At 39.7% G+C, this 20,942-nt stretch overlaps 1 protein-coding gene across 5 annotated transcripts in view; it reads left to right on the top strand.

Annotated features, from left to right (window-relative positions):
- Positions 1 to 20,942, top strand: part of GALK2 (galactokinase 2) — a 125,908-nt gene that overhangs the window by 97,039 nt on the left and 7,927 nt on the right. For all 5 annotated transcript variants that reach the window (XM_019730673.3, XM_074327766.2, XM_019730674.3 and 2 more), the window contains one exon: positions 16,517 to 16,718. In XM_019730673.3, the coding sequence (XP_019586232.3) occupies positions 16,517 to 16,718 (202 nt within the window). The remainder of the gene's footprint in view (positions 1 to 16,516; positions 16,719 to 20,942) is intronic.

Below are 20,942 nucleotides of genomic sequence, written 5' to 3' on the forward strand. Positions count from 1 at the left end.
GAAAAGGAAGCAATAACCATGTGAGTTGCCATTACTCAACATGTACAAGATGGCCCTATGCTCTGGATTTGAAAATATTCGCAAGTGCCTATTGGAATGTAGTTTTCCATGGACTAATGTGGTTTGTGTTGAAAGTGCATATATATATATATTTTCATCAGTGGTTTTGCTTTTAAAAGCAGGTAGTTAAAGATTTTTTTCCCTTGTAAATGTAAAATGCTAATTTAATTTAGTCTTTGCAGCATGGGAATGGGATATTAATGTGGCTGAAAACAGCAGTTTATTTTTTGTGGGTTTGACCATTTCAGAAACTTCAGATTTATGAAAAATATTGTTACTAGAAAAATAAATTTGAAACCACAGCCCCACTTCAATGAGGATTGTATAGTGTTTTTCCATTTTACTGCTTAACTACTCCAAAGATTCTATGCCTCAGAGCAGGGACTTCTTATAACTTTGCTGTATAGGAAAACCAAGGACTCAGAGTGGATTCTGAAGTGGTCTCCCCCATCCACCTCTGGATTGCTGTTCTTGGAAACCAAGTCTTGGTTTAGCCCAGTGGAGCTTTCTGTTTGGAGGGAAATTGGCTACTGGCGTGCAAAAGACAGCTAAAACCACAACCGCCTTTCACCCCTCACCCAAACAGTGGGAAAGTATTTGGGGGTATGAGAGTCTCAGAAGATTAATTATACACTTACATGATAAAGATTTCCGATTCTCTTAGACTGGCATATTTATTTATTTTGTTTTGATTAATTATCCTGAGGTGAAGTCTCTGTCTGACTTAAGTCTGATTTCCAAAATATTTACCACTTTTTAGCTTGTCAGCTGAAAAGTATGCTCTGCATTCTTCCATTTCCACATGACCTTTATGTAGTTGGGCCATATGAAGCTGCTTGAAGAAACTCACCATTGAGAATGAGGGAGACGAAGGTCCAGCTGTGTTTTGCAGTCCTCAGACTGACTCTGAGGATGGACTGGGGGAACCACCCTTTAAGAAGGGCATACACAGACTAATGTGTAAACATCAGTGAGAGTCATGGTATTTCTTTGCTGCTGGGGGCAGATGCCATAGTTTTAGACACCTGGTGTCCAGGCCCCCCTTCTAGGGAAATCTCTGGCTGTGTGCATGTTGATGAGGGGTAGGGTATCCTGCTTCCTTTGGGAAGCTGAGGGGTGAGAATTGCCTTTCACAGGTCACTTGTCACCTGGGGGTGAGTGAGGGTCCTAGGCTCGTCCTGGTGTCCTGGCACATTCTTGTGTTTGGGGCTTTGAGTCTAATAGGCACAGGATCAGTTGACAAAGTATTTAGAGTCCAGAGTCATATCCAGACTTGCGGAGAGACTTAGGCAGTGTTCCTCCCCTCTGCCTATTTCCCTTTGCTTCTGACTCCTTTCATACTGGTTTGCTTGCATTTTAATGGAAATTAGGAATATGTCATCTTAATAGACTTTGTGAGCTCCCTCATATCTTTAAAATAAATTCCTTTTTGATTAAGTTAGTATGTGTAGATTTCTGTTGTTTACAAACAAGAGTCCTGACTGATATAATTGCTTTAATGGTTTCTTATTCTTAGCTAGAATTCTTAACTGGGATTTAAGGATAGCTTTATGGAATCTGTGCATATGTTGTACTATAGGTCCAATTTTGGGTATTTGTGCATTCAGATGGATGAGGGGAAGGAGAGGGTCCATAGCTTTTATTTGATTCCCAAAAGGTTCTATAACCCTGAAAAGGTTGAGAACCATTTATCTACAAAATACAATTTAAACACCGTGCTGCAAAGCCCTCATGAACTGGCCTCTGCTTACCACTTTGATTTTCTCTTTCACTGTGTTTCCTGTGTTCCCTCTATACTTTTTCAAAGTCTGTTATTCATTTCCTTTTCCCTTTCCAATTGCACAAGTGACAGCAGCGACAAAATGCATCATCCAAAAAAGGAAGATGGTTAAAAAATCCTAAAGAATATAAAGTGACAAACAGTTCGGTTGGATCCAACTGTGGCCTTCCTCTAGTATCACATAGTGTTGTCTCTTTTTCTTTAATTTTAAGGTGGTAGTGTAACATATTACAGCCCCAAAGTAGCCAAGCTTCCAGAAGTAGCTACTCTGTGTTCAAGACAATTTGTTTACAAGATTCTAGTTTTGTATTTATGAAAAAAAAAAAAAAAGGTTAAGCAATGATAACTTGCTTTAGTTCACATTAAAATGGCTTGAAATATATATACAATGACTAGGGATAGGATATAAGTATCCCTGTTAGAAGCAGGTCAGACAACAGGAAGGTGAGAAAAACACAGGAAAAGAAAAGGAAAAAGCTATGTTTTTCAAAAAGAGAAGTCACATATTCCTTTAATTATGCATGTTGTCTTTCAAAAGACAACACTTTATTAAGCAGACTTTGTTCCCGTTTAGCCAGTTAAACTATAAAAAGTAAACACAGACAGCCCAGAGGAGGCTGCCCCAGCCAAGTCCCGGTGGCCTACTCCCGCCCGGACTCTGAGCCCTACAGCGGTAAGAGATAGGACGTGCTTCTTCCGCGCCAGCCTGGCCCAGAAGAAATGCGTGCAACGGACGCTGCAGCCCAAGCTGCCGGGTTGCGCCAGCCATTCCTCCCAGCAGGCTGGGGGCCTGAGGTGGTGCAGCGGGAGGAAGTCCTGGGAACCCCTGCTGTGGCCAGAACTTTGGGGTGCCCCCCAAAAGTGCAGGAGAGCCCCAAGTTCCCATGGCATGTCCTCCCTTTGTGTGACAGATGGTCCTGAAGTAAATTCCAGAACCTATTGGCAGTCTCCAGGAACATTGTAATAATCTATGGAAAAGTTCCAGAAAATTAACCCTTTTATCTTTCATAAACTCCAAGGAGTGGATGAATAAATTGAAAAGGGATTGGAAGGAATCACATTTAACATTGCTGGTAGCAATCACTTAATGCCAGGGGCAAGAGTAACAGGTAAAGATTTCTATTCTTCATCTTCATTTCTTGGCTCCAGTCACATCAAAGTACTATGGATTTTCTCAAAGCCCCTCATGGTTTTTAATCTCCATGTCTTTGCTCACTCATGATGTTCCTTCTGCCTTGTTTCTAATCCTTTTCTTTGCTCCGTACAACCTTTAAATTGGTTTGCTGGACACCTACTCATCTTTTCAGACTCAACTGGTTTCACCTCCTCTGTGAAGGTCATGATCACTCGGCCCCATCCCCTTGGCCCACCTGATTCAGCATTGCCAGCAGTCGATACCAAGCTGGCCGCTGGTGTGAGTGTCTTCTTTGTTTTCTTGGGGCATGCTACAAAGTCACTGAAGGGAGCTGTGCTGCCTAGGCACATGTTTGTAGAGAAGTTAACCCCTAGGGGGCAACACCCAAGCAGTGGGAATATCCGTGGATCAATGCTCCAGCTTTCCCTTCCTCTGGGGGGCCAATGCTGAGGCACCTTCTCTGTGGTTCTTCAGAGAGACCCTTGAGCAGCTGGGCCCTGGTTATCCAGTGGTGATCTGCTCACTAAGCACCCTCTGTTGGCTTATCTCCTTTCCTGTCTCACTTTCCTTCTTCTTTTGCTCTTGTGTCCTGGATTCCTGCTACCTGCACTCAAGCCTGTGTCTCAGGCTCTGATTTCAGGTTAACCCAGATCAAGACACCCTTTTCACTCTGTGCCTCCACTTCTACTGTGAGCAGGTAGCTGCCTTAGCACCTGTTGACCTTTATCGTTCTTATTTAGCGATCTCTCTCCAGTAGACGATTACTTCTTTATTTATTTTTAAAATTTCAAAAGGTTATTTTATTTTTTATTGATAAGAACACTTAATATGAGATCTATCCTTTTAACTACTGTTAAGTGTACATTATGTGATTGTTGACTATAATGTACAATGTTGTACAGCAGATCTCTAGAGCTTATCCATCTTATTTGACTACAACTTTATGCTTGTTGATTAATAACTCCCCATTTATTCTTCTACAACCCCTGGTAACCACCATTCCAGCCTTTGAGTTTATGAATTTGACTGTTTTCACTGTCTCATATAAATGGAGTTGTGAGTACTTGTTTTTCTGTGTCTGGCTTTTTTCACTTAGCACAATGTCCTCAAGGTCCATCTATGTTGTTGCATATTGCAGAATTTCCTTCCTTTTTAAGACTGAATAATATTTCATTGTATGTATATACTGCATTTTCTTAAAAAAATTTTTTTTTCAATCTTGGTTGAAGAAACCGAAGCTTTAAAAGTTCAAAAAACTTGCTTAAGACCAAACAACTAGTAACTTGCAGATTAGGATTTGAGATGCCTTTTTGAAATCTCCACTCTTACACATAATGCTACCTAAATGGATAAGACAATTAAATGAAGTGCTAAATTTATGAGTAATAGGTAAGGAGATGGCCTCTTTCCTTTCAGGTGAAGATATGGGGCATCATTACTTGGGCACTACATTTTCTGTATGCATTTGTCGATGGACATTTAGGTTGTTTCCATAGCTTGTGAATAGGGCTGCAATGAACATGGGAGTGCAGATATCTCTTTGAGAGCCTGATTTCAGTTTTTTGGATGTACTGTACTCAGAAATGAGATTGCTGTATCATATGGTAGTTCTATTTTTATTTTTTTGAGGAACTTCCATACTGTTTTCCCTGGTGGCTGCATCATTTTGCGTTTCCACCAACAGTGTGCAAGGGTTCCAGTTTCTCCACATCCTTGCCAGCACTTGTTGTATTTTGTTACACTATTACTTCCTGAAATTAAACACTCTCTGCCTGTTCCAGCCGGGGCCTTCAGCCATCCTGTCTTTGCAGCAAGGAAGCTGTGTGGCTCAGGCTTTTCTCCTGTGACACTTTCACTGCCGTGCTTCCCCCACTACATCCCATCTTCATGGCAGTGAACCTTCAGCTTTCCGGCACTTGGATGTCAGCTGCAGTGGGTCACTGTACAGTGGTCTCATAGTTTGTCTTATCTATTTAACTGAGTTGTGAGTTCCTCAAAGCAGGGGCTTCTATTTCACATGTCTTTCCTGCCTTTTGGAGCATGGTGTGGGACACAGCTCATGTTCAGTAAGAACTCTTGGTTGGCTGGTGCTCGATCTGTCTTAATGCTGTGGCATCATTCTATAGAAGACGAGGTAATAATGAGGAGGCTACCAGCTCTTGAGCGCAGAATTTAAAATTAAATGAGTGGAGCTCTTTAAGACTTTGAATAGGCGTATCCTCCATTTACTGTTGACCTGCTTCTCTCAGAGCTTTTAGAGGAAAATGGAACTAGTGTGTTTCTTCTTTCACCGGCTCTTTCTCATTCTTTCCCACCGAAGATATAATAAAATAAGCAATTGTTTGTGCCCTTGTTTAGATTCATTGATTAGAGATGGGTTCTGATCATAAGCTATGTAGCCATTGTTTTTTAACGTAGAAGTGAGTATCTTTTTGTTACAGAGATTGTCTAAAAGAAAAAGAATATTTTATAGTAACTGGTTATAATTATGTATTTTATGTTCCCTCTCTTTTATTTGAAACACATTTTGTTTGTTTTAGAAATCTCTTTTCTCCCACATCTGTGAAGCAAAATACAGAGTAAACAATTCTGTCATCTGATAGGGAGTATTAGGTACACTTTAGACACTGGAGTTTACTAATTGTCTCCAAACCTTCTTTTCACATACTATTCCCAATTTTTTGGTGAAGGTATTAGTAAGCTTAAATTGCCAAAATAGCAAGTCATATTGCATGTGTTCCACAATTGTTTATTTAGCCAGGTTTCGGTACAGTTTTGTTACAAAGTCAAGGAACTGAATCATTCATTCAATAAACATTTACTGAGTCCCTACTGTGAGCTAGACCCTTTTTTAGCTGCTGAAGATACAATAGTGAAGACATTAGACAAGGCCCTTGATCTCCCAAAGCTGACCTTTGTGGTGAGAGATAGCCACAAACCAATGAACAAATGAACACACAAGAAAATGGGATGGTCGTGTGTTGGGAGAATAACAGGATGGACAGAATGTGCATGTGAGGGAGTTACTCTAGACTGGAGTTAAGGGAAGGTCTCCTTGAAGCCGTGACACCTGAGACTTGGATGTCAAGCAAAGGCCAGCCGGGTCAAGATCGGGGGAAGAACATCCAGGCCAACAAAACAGCTACCGTAATGGGCCTCAGGTGCCCGTGGGGTGTACTGGAGGCACAGCGAGGGAGTCAGAGGGAAGGAAAGTTCAGAACTAGCAAATAGAATTATTAGACAGTGAATTTATTCAACAACTTTACAGTTTAAATGGATATGGCTGCCATGATCACTTAGGTCTCAGAATCTGTTTCATGCTTTCAGGATTCGAATCAGTAATCATCTAAGATTACATTGGAGAAAGCCAGTTTTCTAAAGCCAGTGTTCTAAAGTCTGTGTGACATATCCTGCTTTGAAGCCTCAGATTTCCCATGGATAGGATAGGACACTGGTAGTATTTTAGGAAAATGGCACCTGGTGTTTTCGTCTTAATTTGAATTTGTCTTGGAAGAAATCACGGATGCAATGAAGATGGTAAGAAATAACTTCACCCTTTAATATAATAACTGCTCTCAGGGGTTATATGAGTTTATAGACAGATGGAGCATATGCTTTTAAAGTTAACTGGACAGGGAAGAAAGCTGTTAAGGAGAGCTTCAGATTTTCTTGGATTTTTTGGTATCTGCATAACAGAGACCTGATGAGTTGCCAGCACATAACAAGCCAGAACCCTGGATCCAGAGAGCGTTTGTGAGGGCCAGCCAACAGAGAACTGCTTTCCCTCCCAAAGGGTGGTCTCCAAAGCTGTTGTAGCCTTTGGCAAGATTTTTTATCACAATTAAAAACAGATGCCCTTTCTGCCCCTTCCTTGTCTGAGTTACTACCGTTCAGGGGGTGTGAGCCATGGCGATCTCTCACGCACCTTCGGAACACCCAGCAAGAGTCCTCATTAGACATTCTTGTTCGGATGTCTTGCTGTGAAACACTGCAATACACAACAGACACAGAAGTGCCAGGTTTGAGAGGTTCTGATGATCTGTCTGCTCGACGCGTTCTGTATGTTTCTTGTCACAAATCAAAACATCAGTGCTCACGTTTACTATAAAAAAATCTCCCTGGACAGTTTCTACTTTAGAATATTTAATCATAAAGGAAAATATTTAATCTTAACGGACTATGTAATCCTAATGGAAAACCAAAGCATATTCTCCCTAGTGGATTATATTGAGCTGTATTGCAGGATATGGCCCTAAAAGGTGCTTATATTATGTATATGACACTGAGAATCCAGGGTAGCAAAAAAAAATCACTTTAAATTCTTGGTTAAAAGAGGCTTATTAGCTGTAATAACACAATATAACATGTGGACTTTGTTTGGATCCTGGTGTAAATCAATTGACATTTAAGTGACAACTGTAAAATTTAAATACGGACTGAATGTTGGATGATATTAAGGAATCATTTGTAATTTCATTAGGTGTGATTAAGATGTGAAGGTTATATAAGAAAATATCCTTATTTTATAGAGCTGCACGCTCATATATGTAGAGTGGAAATGTTACATCTATAATTTAAGATCCTTCAGCAAAGTATCAATTGAAGCAAATATGGCAAAATGTTAATAATTGTTCAATCTAGGTGATGGACTCAGGGAGTTTACTCTAGTATTTTCTCCACTGTCCTGTATATTTGAAAATTTTTATAATTCAAAGTTAAAAAAAAAATCAACCTTTGCGAATCAGGGCATAGTACAGTGCTTTGTCAGCTAAATAGCACTAATTTATGATGTTTTGGATATTGCTTTATTGTGCATTTTGTGCTGCAGTCGTAAATAGCAGTGGACCTAGAAATTTGATGATTTCTTCATAAAAGGACATTACAATAAAAATGAACCAATTTTCTCCCCTTTACCCCCCCCCCACTCCACTCCTATGTTCTGATTTTGTAACTTGGCTTATGATTATGTGAGGTGAAGTAGTTCAAAAGTAAAACTGAAACATATGGACTCCTAAAACTGGTATTTTAAACATTTTGCTTCAACCTCAATTTTAAAAAAAGAATAATCTTATAGTACAGTTACCAAAATTATTTCCCTTCCTTTCAAAATGTATATTTTACAACCTGGGTTATATTAACATATATAAAATTACTGACACTGTCTCTCTCAGGCATATACATGTCAATCAATGGTTCATCTTTTTCCTTCTCTGTTCAGAGATTTTGAGTTGTTGTTATCGTTAAATCTACCTGTGCTCTTTCTTTAGTGTGTTTTTGCTGACAGTATATGCCATTATTGGGTATAGGTAAGACTTTTTTATGTAGGGATATTTTGATATCCAGACCCTAAATAGTCCTATTTCCATTGAACTTATTTTTTTAAAGATTTTTATTAAAAATATAGTTAACATATATTAGTTTTAAGGGTACACCATAATTATTCAGCATTTATATACCTAAAGAAGTGATCACCATTGGAAATCCAACAAACATCTAACACCGTACCACACTATCACAATATTATTGACTATATTCCCTGTGCTGTACATTATATCCCTATGACTTATTTGTTTTATACCTGGAAATTTGGACCTCTTATTCCCCTTCATCTTTTTACCCCATTTAAAAATTTTTCAATTACAGTTGACATTCAATATTATTTTATATTATCACGGGATGTAAAGTACAGCATAGGGAATGTAGTCAATGGAATTGTAACAGCTACGGTATATACGATGACAGAAGGATATTAGACTGAGGAGGGTTATCACTTTGTGAGGGGTGTAAATGTCTAACTATTATACTGCTTTGTACACCTGAAACACATAAAAATATATTATTTTATATTAATTTCAGGTGTACGGCATAGTGGTTAGACATTTGTATAATTTATACAGTGATCTCCCTGACTAGTACCCATGTGGCACTATGCATAGTCATTAAAATATTGACTGTAGTCCTTATGTTATACCCCACATCCTCATGACTACTTTGTAACAACCAATTTGTACTTCTTAATCCCTTCCCGTTTTTCACCCCCTCAACCCCACTCTAGTCTGGTGACCATCAAAATGTTCTTTGTATCCACGAGTATGATTGTGTTTCTGTTTTGTTTGTTAATTTGTTCTTTAGATTCCACATACAAGTGAAATCACATTGCATCTGTCTTTCTCTCTCCAACACTGCATTCAGCACAACACCCTCCAGGCCCATCCACACTGCTGCAAATAGCAAGAATCCATTCCTTTCCATGGCCAATTAATATTCCATTGTATTTGTGTACCAACTCCTCTTTATCCATTCATCCATTGACAGACACCCAGGCTGCCTCCACATCTTGACCATTGTAAACAATACTGCAGTGAACATATGGATGCACATGTCCCCTTGACCTTGGGTTTTGGGTTTCTTTGGATAAATTGCCATTTTATTATTCATAATTTTGATCTTTTTTTTTTTTTTCCATCTTAAATAAGTTCCTCTAACCTTTTTTGTAATAGTGGTTTGGTGGTGATGAACTCCTTGAACTTTTTCTTGTCTGGGAAGCTTTTTATCTGTCCTTTGATTTTAAATGATAGCCTTGCTGGGTATAGTACTCTGGCTGTAGGTCCTTGCTTTCCATCACATTGAATATTTTGTGCCAATCCCTTCTGGCCTACAAAGTTTCTGTTGAGAAATCAGCTGACAATGTTAATGGGGCCCCCTTTTAAGTTACTAGTTGTCTTTCTCTTGCTGCTTCTAGGATTCTCTCTTTATCTTTAACCTTTGCCATTTTATTATAATGTGTCTAAGTGTGGGCCTGTTTGGCTTCATCTTGTTCGGTACTCACTGTGCTTTCTGGGGTTGTATGTCTATTTCCTTCACCAGGTTTTCAGTCATTATTTCTTCAAATAGGTTTTCAATCCCTTGCTTTCTCTCTTCTCCTTCTGGAACCCCTGTGATGCGAATGTTGCTATGCTTGATATTGTTCCAGAGGTCTCTTAAACTCTCCTCATTTTTTTGGACTCTTTTTTCTTTTTGTTGTTCTGATTGGGTGTTTTCTGCTACCTTGCCTTTCAAATCACTGATTCAATCTTCTGCCTATGTAATCTGCAGGTGATTCTCTCTAGTGCATTCTTCATTTCAGTTATTGTATTCTTCACTTCTGACCGTTTCTTTTTTATGGTTTCTATGTCCTTTATTATGCTTGCTATCTCTTTGTTGAAGTTCTTGCTGAGTTCCTTGAGCATCCTTATAACCATTGTTTTGAATTCTCTCTGTTAGGTTGCTTGCTTCCATTTTATTTAGTTCTTTTTCTTTTTTGAGTTTTTTTCTGTTTTCTCATTTGGGACGTATTTCTTTGTTTCCTCATTTTGGCTTACTCCCTGTGTTTGTTTCTATGTATGAGATAGATCTGCTATGTCTCACAGTCTTGGCCAGGTGGCCTTGTATAGTAGGTGTCTTGTGGGGCCCTAGTACAGTCTCCTTGGTCACGTGCGCCAGGTGCTCCAGGAGTGTCTCTTGTGTGGGTTGTGTGTGTCCTCCTGTTATAGTTGAGCCCTGATTGCTATTGGCACATCAGTGAGCGGCATTGGCCCTCAGGCTGATTGGCTGTGTGATTTGGCCATGTCCATAGTTTATGGGCTGCTTTGCAGAGGGCTTATCCAAGTGAGTGGGATTCTCCCCAGTGGGCTCTGGTGGCTGTTGAGACTGCCCTGTATGGGGCTAATTGGGTGGTGCTCTGCTGTGGTCTGAAGCCAACTTCCAAGTATTTTGTTCTGGGGCCTCTTGGGGAGAGCTCTGGTGCAGGCCCAAGTCACCCACTGCCTGTGACCAGCTGGGGACTACCTGGTAGGAGATACAAAGTGATCCATGGTTGTTTGCTGCCTGTGCTAAAGTTGGAGTCATGTGGGAGAGCCACATTGTGAACTTAGGATGGCTGCCACCAGTACTGGGCCTGGGGTAGCTCTGCAAAAAGCCAGGACACCTGGAGGCCTGCTGCCACCTGCTGGCTCCCTTAAGGTTCAGCCACTGATAAAGCTCATGCGGTACACAAATTGGGTGAGGCAGGGTCTCAGGGAGTCTCTAGAGTGGGAAGAGTTGTGGTTACCAGGTTAATGGAATCTCTGATTTGATGTCAGTGTTGAGCCTGGTGCCACTCAGTGAAAGTCACAGAGCACACTGAGGCCAGTTGCTGCTTGGCTGGGGCCAACGGACTCTGATAGTTTTCCAAGAAAGAGTGCAATTCGGGAGGGACTGGCTGCTCCCGAAGAAAGTGCCTCCAGTATTAAGGGAGTTGGGTGAGGCAGGGTCTCAGTGAGTCAGCAGGGTGGAGCAGTGGGGCTCATCAGATCAGATTCAGATTGGGGGCAGGCTCAACACAAAAAATAGCTTCAACCTGTGGGCTACACAGGAGAAGGATCCCACACAGCGAAAATGCTGACAGACCTCCAGTCCTTGCACTAAAGCCACACACCTCAGTCTTCCCCCCATATGTCTCCAACAAACCCCAAGTCACCATCCGTCTGCTGGAGCCTGCAAGGGAGAGACCCTGTGTGCAGGCTGTTTAAGAGGATGTCTGGGTTTCCCGCAGCCTTCCGTCCCACCAGTTTAGAATCCCCACTGTTTTTCACAGCCAGATGTTGTGGGGACTCCTCTTCTCAGCACTAGTACTCTGGGCTGGGGAACCTAGTGGGGGCTGGGGTCTCTCAGTCCTCTGGGGGGAACCTCCATGGCCGAGATATCCCTCCTGATTCTCCTCTGCCACATGCAGTTGTGGGGCCCCTTTAGTGTCTCTGCCCCTCCTACCAGTCTCGACATGGCTTCTTCTTTATATCCTTTGTTATAAAGCTTCTGTTCAGCCAGACTTCAGATGATTCTCCAGGTTGATTGTTCTGTAATTTAGCTGTAATTTTAATGTGTTCACTGAAGGATGCAGGCACAGTGTTTATCTACTTTGCCATCTTGGATTTCCAGCCTCCATTGAAACATATTTATAGAAATAACAAGTTCACACTGCAGTACCGTGTTTCACTGAAAATAAGACCTACCTGGACAATCAGCTCTAATGCGTCTCTTGGAGCAAAAATTAATATAAGACTCGGTCTTATTTTACTATAATATAAGACTGGGTCATAATATAATATAATGTAATATAATATAATATAATATAATATAATATAATATAATATAATACAATATAATACCAGGTCTTATATTAATTTTTCACTCCAAAAGATGCATTAGAGCTGCTTGTCCAGCTAGGTCTTATTTTCAGGGAAACACGGTATGAGCTAATTCACATGATTTGGGTACTGTGGAACAAAACATGTTTTTTATTTTCCCATCTACATTTAACTTGTAAGTTCTCTTTTTTCTTAGTTTTACTCTATACTTGTCAGTATTTGCAGATTCAATACCAAAGGGAATCTTTGTGCCCCCTTTCCTCAGCGTCAACACTAGTAAACTGTGAGTACTGGCACCTCATTTTTTTTTTATTTTTTTTATTTTTTTTTTTTAAATAAAAATATCTATATGGAGGCATCATGATTTTGAACTGGGGTTAAAAATCAAGTCCTAACCATATCATCATCAACAGTAGACACCCATTAGAGTTCCTGTCATGTAAGGCATTGTTGAAGGTGCTGTGGGGTAAAATGTTGTAGTGGGGGAATGCATGGAAATAGAAGACTGGGTTTCTGTCTTTAGCAGTTGGTAAACTTTGTGGAGATAAGAGGAACCATTACTGTGGAAAGTATATGATAAGCACCCAAATGAATGCCATGGACTGCAAGTGTGGTACAAATTCTGAGTCAAGAGATTGTTTCCAGCTAGGGCCATCATGGCTCCATGGAGCATATAAAATTTAAACTGAACTTGTAGAAAGGGGTAAAATTTGACAGGGAGAGAAAGGGCAAGAAACTATTTCTGTGTGGACTAATGAGTATACCCAGAAGTGAGGAGTGTCCGGGTAACTACGAATAGGCCAATTTGGCTGAAGGGAAGAGTTCCTATTGGGACTGAGCATGTTGAGTGCAGGAATTTGTATTATGGTAAACACTGGGGAAGCAGTTAATGTTTGGGGTAGGAACATGAGTAAGGCCGTGCATTAGGAGCTCCATCTGTCAGTTTTAACCTCAAGACAGGTTTCAGGGAGGAGAGATTAGGATAGGAATATCAGTTGGGAGACCACTGAAAAATAGTTTAGGTGGGAAAGGGAATAAAAGTGTAAATTTGGGTAATGACAATGGAAGTAGAAAGGAGGGATGATTACAAGACATTGTAAAAGAAGAACTAATTAAATCTGATGACAGAATTTCAGTCCTCTGTGAAACAGAACAGGAAAATTCACATGAATTGGTTTCATTTCACTGATGCAAGCAGTTAACTGTAAGTTTAATATAATATGACTCAACTGAGAACCTTTGAAAGAAAACTTTTAATTATTAATTTATAGGAAAGTTAGCTCCACACTTAGAATTACTGAACAATTACACAAATCCTAAGAATGTATACTCACTCCTTGGCTGCCTTTTTATCCACCTCTATGACTTAAGAAGACTGTGCTATGGAGGAATCTAACAATATGACCTGAGACTTCAATAGAATCTCTTGGTTCATAAGTGGAATGTAAAAGCACTTCTGTAAAACTAGTAATAGTCTAAGGGAGAAGAAGCTGGAGGCAGAGCTGACCTTACTCTCTTCCCTTCCATCTCTTGCTCATCTTCTCCCTTTCTCCAATCTAGATGGCAAGGGAACCTGTTGGTGTGATCCATACAGGTCAGCCTCCTGGGGAAGATAGCGGGGTGGGGAAGGGCAGAGAGTAGAACTGGGGACACGAACAGAAGTTAATAGTCACAGTTAGCATCCTCTTTACAAAATATAAAATATGGGGGGAAGGCTTGGAGAAAGTTCTTTATAGAATCATCAAATGTGAGAGCTAAAAAGATCCTGAGAAATAATTCTCAACCTAATTTTAGAGATGAAGAAATAGAGCCCTATCAGGGTAGCAACTTGGGCACAGCTAGTTGTCAAAGAACTGAGAAGAAATGACAGACCTTTTGATTCTCAGCCTTGGTTCTTTCCAGTGGGCCAGGTAGCTTCATATATTGTCCAAAATTGTTTTATATCTACCAAACCAACTCACTGTTCAGCAAGGGTGAAATGGTAAGAAGGTCTCAGTTGCTTTTAAAGGGAATGTATAACATAGACACAGCCATTGCAATAGGACATGTTTCTGTAACTGAAGTTAGAGTTGTTGTGGATAATGTGGAAAGTACAGAAATGTGTCAAGGAGAAAATAAAATCACCCCCAATGTACCACAGAGGTAATGACTTTTAACGTTTTGGTGCTTTCATATAATTTTTAAAAATTAAAATTGTATAAATATGCATATATGTGAATGCAAAATTAGTATCAATTGTACATACAGTTTTGTACCTTTCCTTTTCACTTAATAATGAACAATTTCCCATGTAGTATAGTGTCTTAGAATATGAGTTTTAATAGCAGTAATTTTTAAAACTTATGTATGTAGCATAATTTAAAAAATGATTCTTCTTATTAGACATTTTGATTGTTTCTTATTTTCTACTATGATAAATAATGCTGTATTATGTGTATATAAATATACCTATATCTATATATCTATATCTCTCTATATATGTATATATGTATATACATATATGTATATATACACACATATGCGGTCTGACAATTAAGTTCGCAAACTTGTTGCAACAATGTTGCTAACCGTTTTTGATATCAGAGGGATTATTCATTATGACTTTGTACCAACTGGACAAACAATGAACCAAGTTTACTATTTGGAAGTGCTGAAAAGGCTGCATGAAAAAGTTGAAAACAACTTGAACTTTTCGCCAACAATTCATGGCTCTTGCATCACGACAATGCACCAGCTCACACAGAAATGTCTGTGAGGGAGTTTTTAGCCAGTAAACAAATAACTATATTGGAACACTCTCCCTACTCACCTGATCTGGCCCCCAATGGCTTTTTTCTTTACCCGAAGATAAAGGAAATATTGAAAGGAAGACATTTTGATGACATTTAGGACATCAAGGGTAATATGATGACAGCTCTGGTGGCCATTCCAGAAAAAGGGTTCCAAAATAGCTTTGAAGGATGGACTAGGCGTTGGTGTCAGTGCATAGCTTCCCAAGGGAAGTACTTCAAAGGTGACCATAGTGATATTCAGCAATGAGGTGATACTCAGCACTTCTAGGATGAGTTTGCAAACGTAATTGTCCGACCTCATATATATACATATATAAATAATTGTGGTTATCTTTTGGATACATTTTTATAAATAGAAGTGTCAGCATAAGCATTTTCAGTCGTCCTTTCTGGTAAGTGACATTGAAAAGAATGTGGCTCTGCGGTCAGAAATCCTGATCTGTTCTGCTTCTGCCACTTTCTGGATGTGTGACTTTAGGCATGTCACTTCACTCTGCTGAGCCTCATTCTCTTATCTGTTAAACAGGGATCATACTGTGTGGAGGTTCCTCAAAAAATTACGAATAGAATCACCATGTGACCCAGCAGTCCCTTTCCTGGGTATCTACCCAAAAAATCTGAAAACATTTATCCATAAAGACACGTGTGCTCCAATGTTCATTGCAGCTTTACTTACAGTGGCCAAGACATGGAAACAACCAAAGTGTCCTTTGATAGATGATTGGATAAAGAAGTTGTGGTATATATATACAAAGGAATACTATGTATTTGGCCATAGAAAAGATGAAATAGTACCATTTGCAACAACATGGATGCATCTTGAGATTATTATGCTAAGTGAAATAAGTCAGGCAAAAAAAGCAGAGAACCATATGATTTCACTGATATGTGGTATATAAAACTGAAAACAACAAAAGAACAAGACAAAAAATGAAGAAACAAAAACTCATAGACACAGACAATAATAGTTTAGTGGTTACCAGAGGGTAAGGTGGGGAGGGTTGTAAACGAGGGTAAACGGGGTCTAATATATGGTGATGGAAGAAGAACTGACTCTGGGTGGTGAACATACAATGTGAGATATAGATGATGTAATATAGAATTGTACACCTGAAATCTGTGTAACTTTACTAACAATTGTCACCCCAATAAACTTTAATTAAAAAAATCAAATAAAATTAAAACAAACAGGGATCATCCTGCCCCATCCCTGTTCTGTGATGAGAGCTCCATGAGATAGTTCCTTTAAAGTGCTTGAAACGTAGGGAGTACACAATACATGTCACCTGTCCTTTCCTATGTGATGGGTAAGTTTGCATGCACTGTGTGCACACGTTTGGATGTGTTGAATGGAATGAAGAAAATATGCTTGCAAGATTGTATTTAGTATCAAGAAAATAAAATTGAGTTAAAAAGAGACAAATTTAGACTATAGAGGATTCTTTCAGTGAAAGAGAGATCTGTTTAAAGTCTAAGATATTGATAATGAAGACAGAAGTGGAAGTCCTCCATAACCGTATGTTTTTGTGCATTGGGTTGTCCAGTAACTATTTCTAACCTGGTTCCCATCCCCTTCCTTCCTAAGTGCCCATCTTCAAACTGTACCAGCGGGCAAAGCACGTGTACAGCGAGGCTGCACGTGTGCTCCAGTTTAAGAAGATCTGTGAAGAAGCACCTGACAACATGGTCCAGCTGCTGGGGGAGTTAATGACCCAGAGCCATGTGAGCTGCCGGGACATGTATGAGTGTAGCTGCCCTGAGCTGGACCAGCTGGTGGACATCTGTCGGTGAGGCTGAGATAGCAGCTTGGCGGGGGCTAGGGGATGCTGCCCAAGCAATTGTTTAAATTAATGAGAAATAATGCAACATTCTTATAATCTTCTAAGTGAAGGGAGATCCTTCCCTACTCCTCTATGAGGAGTTATCTTATGATTAGAGCTGAACTTGTTCCTCCCTAAATATCTGTGTGGTTGAAAGAGTGGCGACCTGATTCCATGGCTTTATGAGTTCCAGGCTCAGAGTCAGTTCTTCACCACCTCCGAAGAAAGACTTTTTCATCTTGGGATGAATAGACATTTCGGGGAGCTGTCCTCAGACATGGACCCTATTGTTACTTTCTCATGATGCTGTCCACCACACTGCAGCTCTACCAGCATCTAAGTTTAATAGTTTTAATCAAACCAAGGGAGAAAATGGAAGAGGACCTCAGGCCTGATAGGAGTGTGGGGGTGGGGGTGCAGAAGGAATTACTCAAACCATCGTTTCCTGCCTCCCAGGTTTAAGTTAGGCAATTTAGGGAAATAAGGACCGAAGAAAGCCTAATTTATAAATGGTTGGTTAAGACAGAAATATAAAGAGGGAAATTTTCACAAAGCCTGAAAACAACTTCCTTATAATTGCTAGAGAATGGAGGTAATGGAGTAGAATGGTTCCTTTACCCAGAAGGGATCTCATTGACCTTGGGAGAACTGAAAGGGAAATTGGGAAAATTCTCAAATGGCTAGATGTTATTTCCACTGTGAGAAGATAATACAGAACTGTGTGTAATTAGTAATGAAAATACTTACCACTTGGCGCCTATGGCTTGCCTCACTCATTGCCACACTCCCAGCCTGAAAAGTTTAAACCAAGTAGCCCCAGTGATCACAAATGGCATGTGTAACCCAATTTGTCAAGAGACTTGAACACAGCATTGATGACAGTAACTGCTGTCGTCAGTGCTTGCTCACTAATTGCTAAAAAGCCTTACAGAGCTTGTCTCATTATAAGTGCTCTTTTCAGAAAATACCCAGGGCCCAGTCAATTAAAGGGACAAATATTGTTCAGTTCTGGACATAAGAGGAAGTGGAATGATTTGTGCAGAAATCGGGAAGAAGTATGTTTGCCTAGAAGGTAGCAGGGTAGTTTGAATCCCACCTGAAAAGCAGGAGGACATTTGCCAGCTTCCTGGAATTCTTTAATGAACTTTCTCTTCCTGGGATGTTCAGCCAGGTAAAGCTCTTATGGAGCCTTACATTCTCATGGAGAAAGAGGGAAATGACAATTAAAACTAAATTGAGTGGTAGTGCTAAGTGCTATGGAAAAAAAAAAAAAGAAGGGATAGAGAGAAACAGGGTTGAGTGGGTAATCCTATACGGAGGAGCCGAAGGAGGCCTCTCTGAGGAGATGATATTTGAGCAGGGACCTGAAGGAAGTAAAGAAATGAAAACAGCAAATAGATAGGTCCTGAGGTGGGTACATGGCTGTCACATGTGAGGAACAACAAGAAGCCCAGTGTGGTTGGAGGGCAGTAAAGGAAGGAGAGTAGTAGGTGAAGTGAGAGAGGTAGTGGGGACCCATACCACGCGGGCCTCTAGGCCACTGGAAGGATGCTGGCTCCCAGTAGAGAAAGTGACCTCAGAGGTGCTAAATGATTGTAGGCCAGATGTGCCCTGAGGAGAAGATTTAAGACAATTGCTGTGTGGGTGAAAGAGAGGAGTCAAGCTGATTCCTGGGTTTTGGGCCTGAGAAAATTTCCTCATTTCTATAAAAGCCACATTTTGGGAAATCAGACCTCACATTTTGGGGTGAGAATGATCCTACAGTACCATCAGATATGAGAACAGGGGGAGTAGAGATCCGAGAAGGCAGTAAGAGCTTAAGTGATTTGAACAAGTTAACATAATGAATCAGTGGAGGAGGGAAGCTGAAATGGGTTTAAGAAGGAGCACCCACCAAAGACAATCTTTAGATCACCATCCCCAGTCCACTTGTGGCACTTTAGAATCCTTTAGTTTTCTGGAAGGCCTGCTTGGAAACTATTTGCTTGAAAAGAATGAGGAACTCCTATGCCTAGAATACTCAGAGCACCATGTAAGAGCTAAAATCTTAATGTGATCTGAGGGAGGCCATATATATATATATAGTGAAAGATGACTATAGGACAATGGACAGGAAATTACTTTATGGCTCAAGTAGAAAGAAGGGGGCAGAAAGGATAGCCGAGATCAACAGTGCTTGCTGTGTTTTCAGGGGAGCCTTCTACTGTTCTTCAAGAGAAAATCATTTGAGAATCCAAAGAAAGGGCCAGGGAGGGAGAAGGAAATTACACTTATGCAGTTAGGCTGCTTATTTGTTTTTAATTAATGTTAGAAAACCTCAATTATGTGAAACAAAGTATAATAATGAAGGAAAAAGATGAAGTTTGCCTCTTAAAATACCTCTTTTTACTGAACAAAATGTAAATTTTAAGAAATGGCTAAGTTTTAAAGTAGGATTTATTGAGGAACATGAAACAGTTTTGAAACCAGGTCAGTTATATGTGAGACAGCTCATTTGTTATTGGTTTCCCTGGTTATACTTAAGAAAAAATAGTTAAGGCCTTTTATTTCCATTTTGACACTTGTTGAAATAAGAGAGGACTCATTGCTGCATTATTGCCCAAGCTATTAAGGAAGATGAATGACAAATTTTAATAGACCCACAAAGGTTACAAAAGTAAATTTGCTGCCTTCCTCAGAAGTCTTTCCACAACTTTATTCCAGGGCTGTGCTGCTCAGCCTCTTGCACACATTCTCCTGACCAGGTCAGTATGGGGGAAGAGTGAAGTCACACCCATATTAGTATGCTCTTAAGTGCTAATCTGTACACTCTGCCAAGGCAGAGGGAGAGAGCCAGGTCAGCTGCCCTTGGGGCTCGCTTCTCTTTGGGCCTCTGTCTTCCACGTATTGTCCCTGCCCCTCTACCCCTGCCCCCCAATATATATATGCCATATGCCGGACCCAAATCAACAGGTCTTCAATGGCCTTTAGTAGCTTACATTTCTAAAATAGACTCGTAGTCATATGTTCTTATACTTTCTTATTTGAACAGCATTTGAAGTCTGTGATTTCTTGAATCTAAAGCAATCTGAAGTGTTTCTAACATGGCTGTAAAAATAATAGAAATTGTTCTGGAAGGTCTGTTTCTCTGAGACTCCAGTCAGAAAATTCTATACATAATATATACTATATATATAAATATAAATATAAGCAGTCATATATATGTATATGTCTCACATATAATTGACTTGGTTTCAAAATTGTTTTATGTTTCTCAGTAAATTCTGCTTTAAAATTTAGCCATTTCTTAAAATTCACATTTTGTTCATTTAAAAGATATTTTATATTTGGGCAAGTATCATCTTTTTCCTTTATTATTATACTTTGTTTCATATAATTGAGGTTTTCTAATAGTGATTTAATTTTAAAAATATTGAGTATATATTGATATTTTAAAACAAATATGACAACCCAGCAGCCATTTATTAGAACCTACCAAATGCCTGGAATTATGCGGGGCTGGGTTGAGAAACATAGATATAAGCTGTCCCAAAATTTAAGATTTTCTGAAATAATTTAATATTCATTTGTATAATATAATATTTATTGATTTTGAAATAAATAAAATTGAATTGAAATACAAGACACAATTCCTTGCTTTCCCTCTTGGAGTTTTCCCTCTGTAGTCTGCTACAAAGTTGGGTATGACTGGAGCTCTCCCCCCTTCTCCACTGTCCTGGGCCTTATACCTTAGTAAGTGCTTTATGGTCAAATCAGTTCATTTAAAAGAATGAAATTTTAGTCAGGCAGTGTTGGGTACCTGGAAAGTTAGTTATACGAATACACTTTTCAGTGATAAAAGCATCAAAGGGAACATGCTTTATAATCTCCATCTCTCATCTGCCCCACCTTTGTTTTGTAGATCATGCTTTTTAAGGCAGAGGCTGCTTTTGTTGTTTTGACCAGCCCTTCCTCATTATTCCCAATCCAGTCACCACAATCATCAAAGTGGTATTTGGAGGATTTTAGGGTTTTGGTTTTCATAACTCTTGGATTGCCTCCCTGATGATTGCCACTCAGGACCTATATTTTTAATGCCTTACTGTTCTCCCAGGGGAAAATAAAATGCAAACGTGAAAAGTTCACTAAATACCCTTGGCTCAACTGCTTTCCTTTCTTAATTTAAAGCTTATATCGGTCTCCTAACTTTTG

The sequence above is a fragment of the Rhinolophus sinicus genome, chromosome 3, assembly GCF_057876585.1.
Source record: "Rhinolophus sinicus isolate RSI-liver-muscle chromosome 3, RSI-T2T, whole genome shotgun sequence".
NCBI lineage: Eukaryota > Metazoa > Chordata > Mammalia > Chiroptera > Rhinolophidae > Rhinolophus > Rhinolophus sinicus.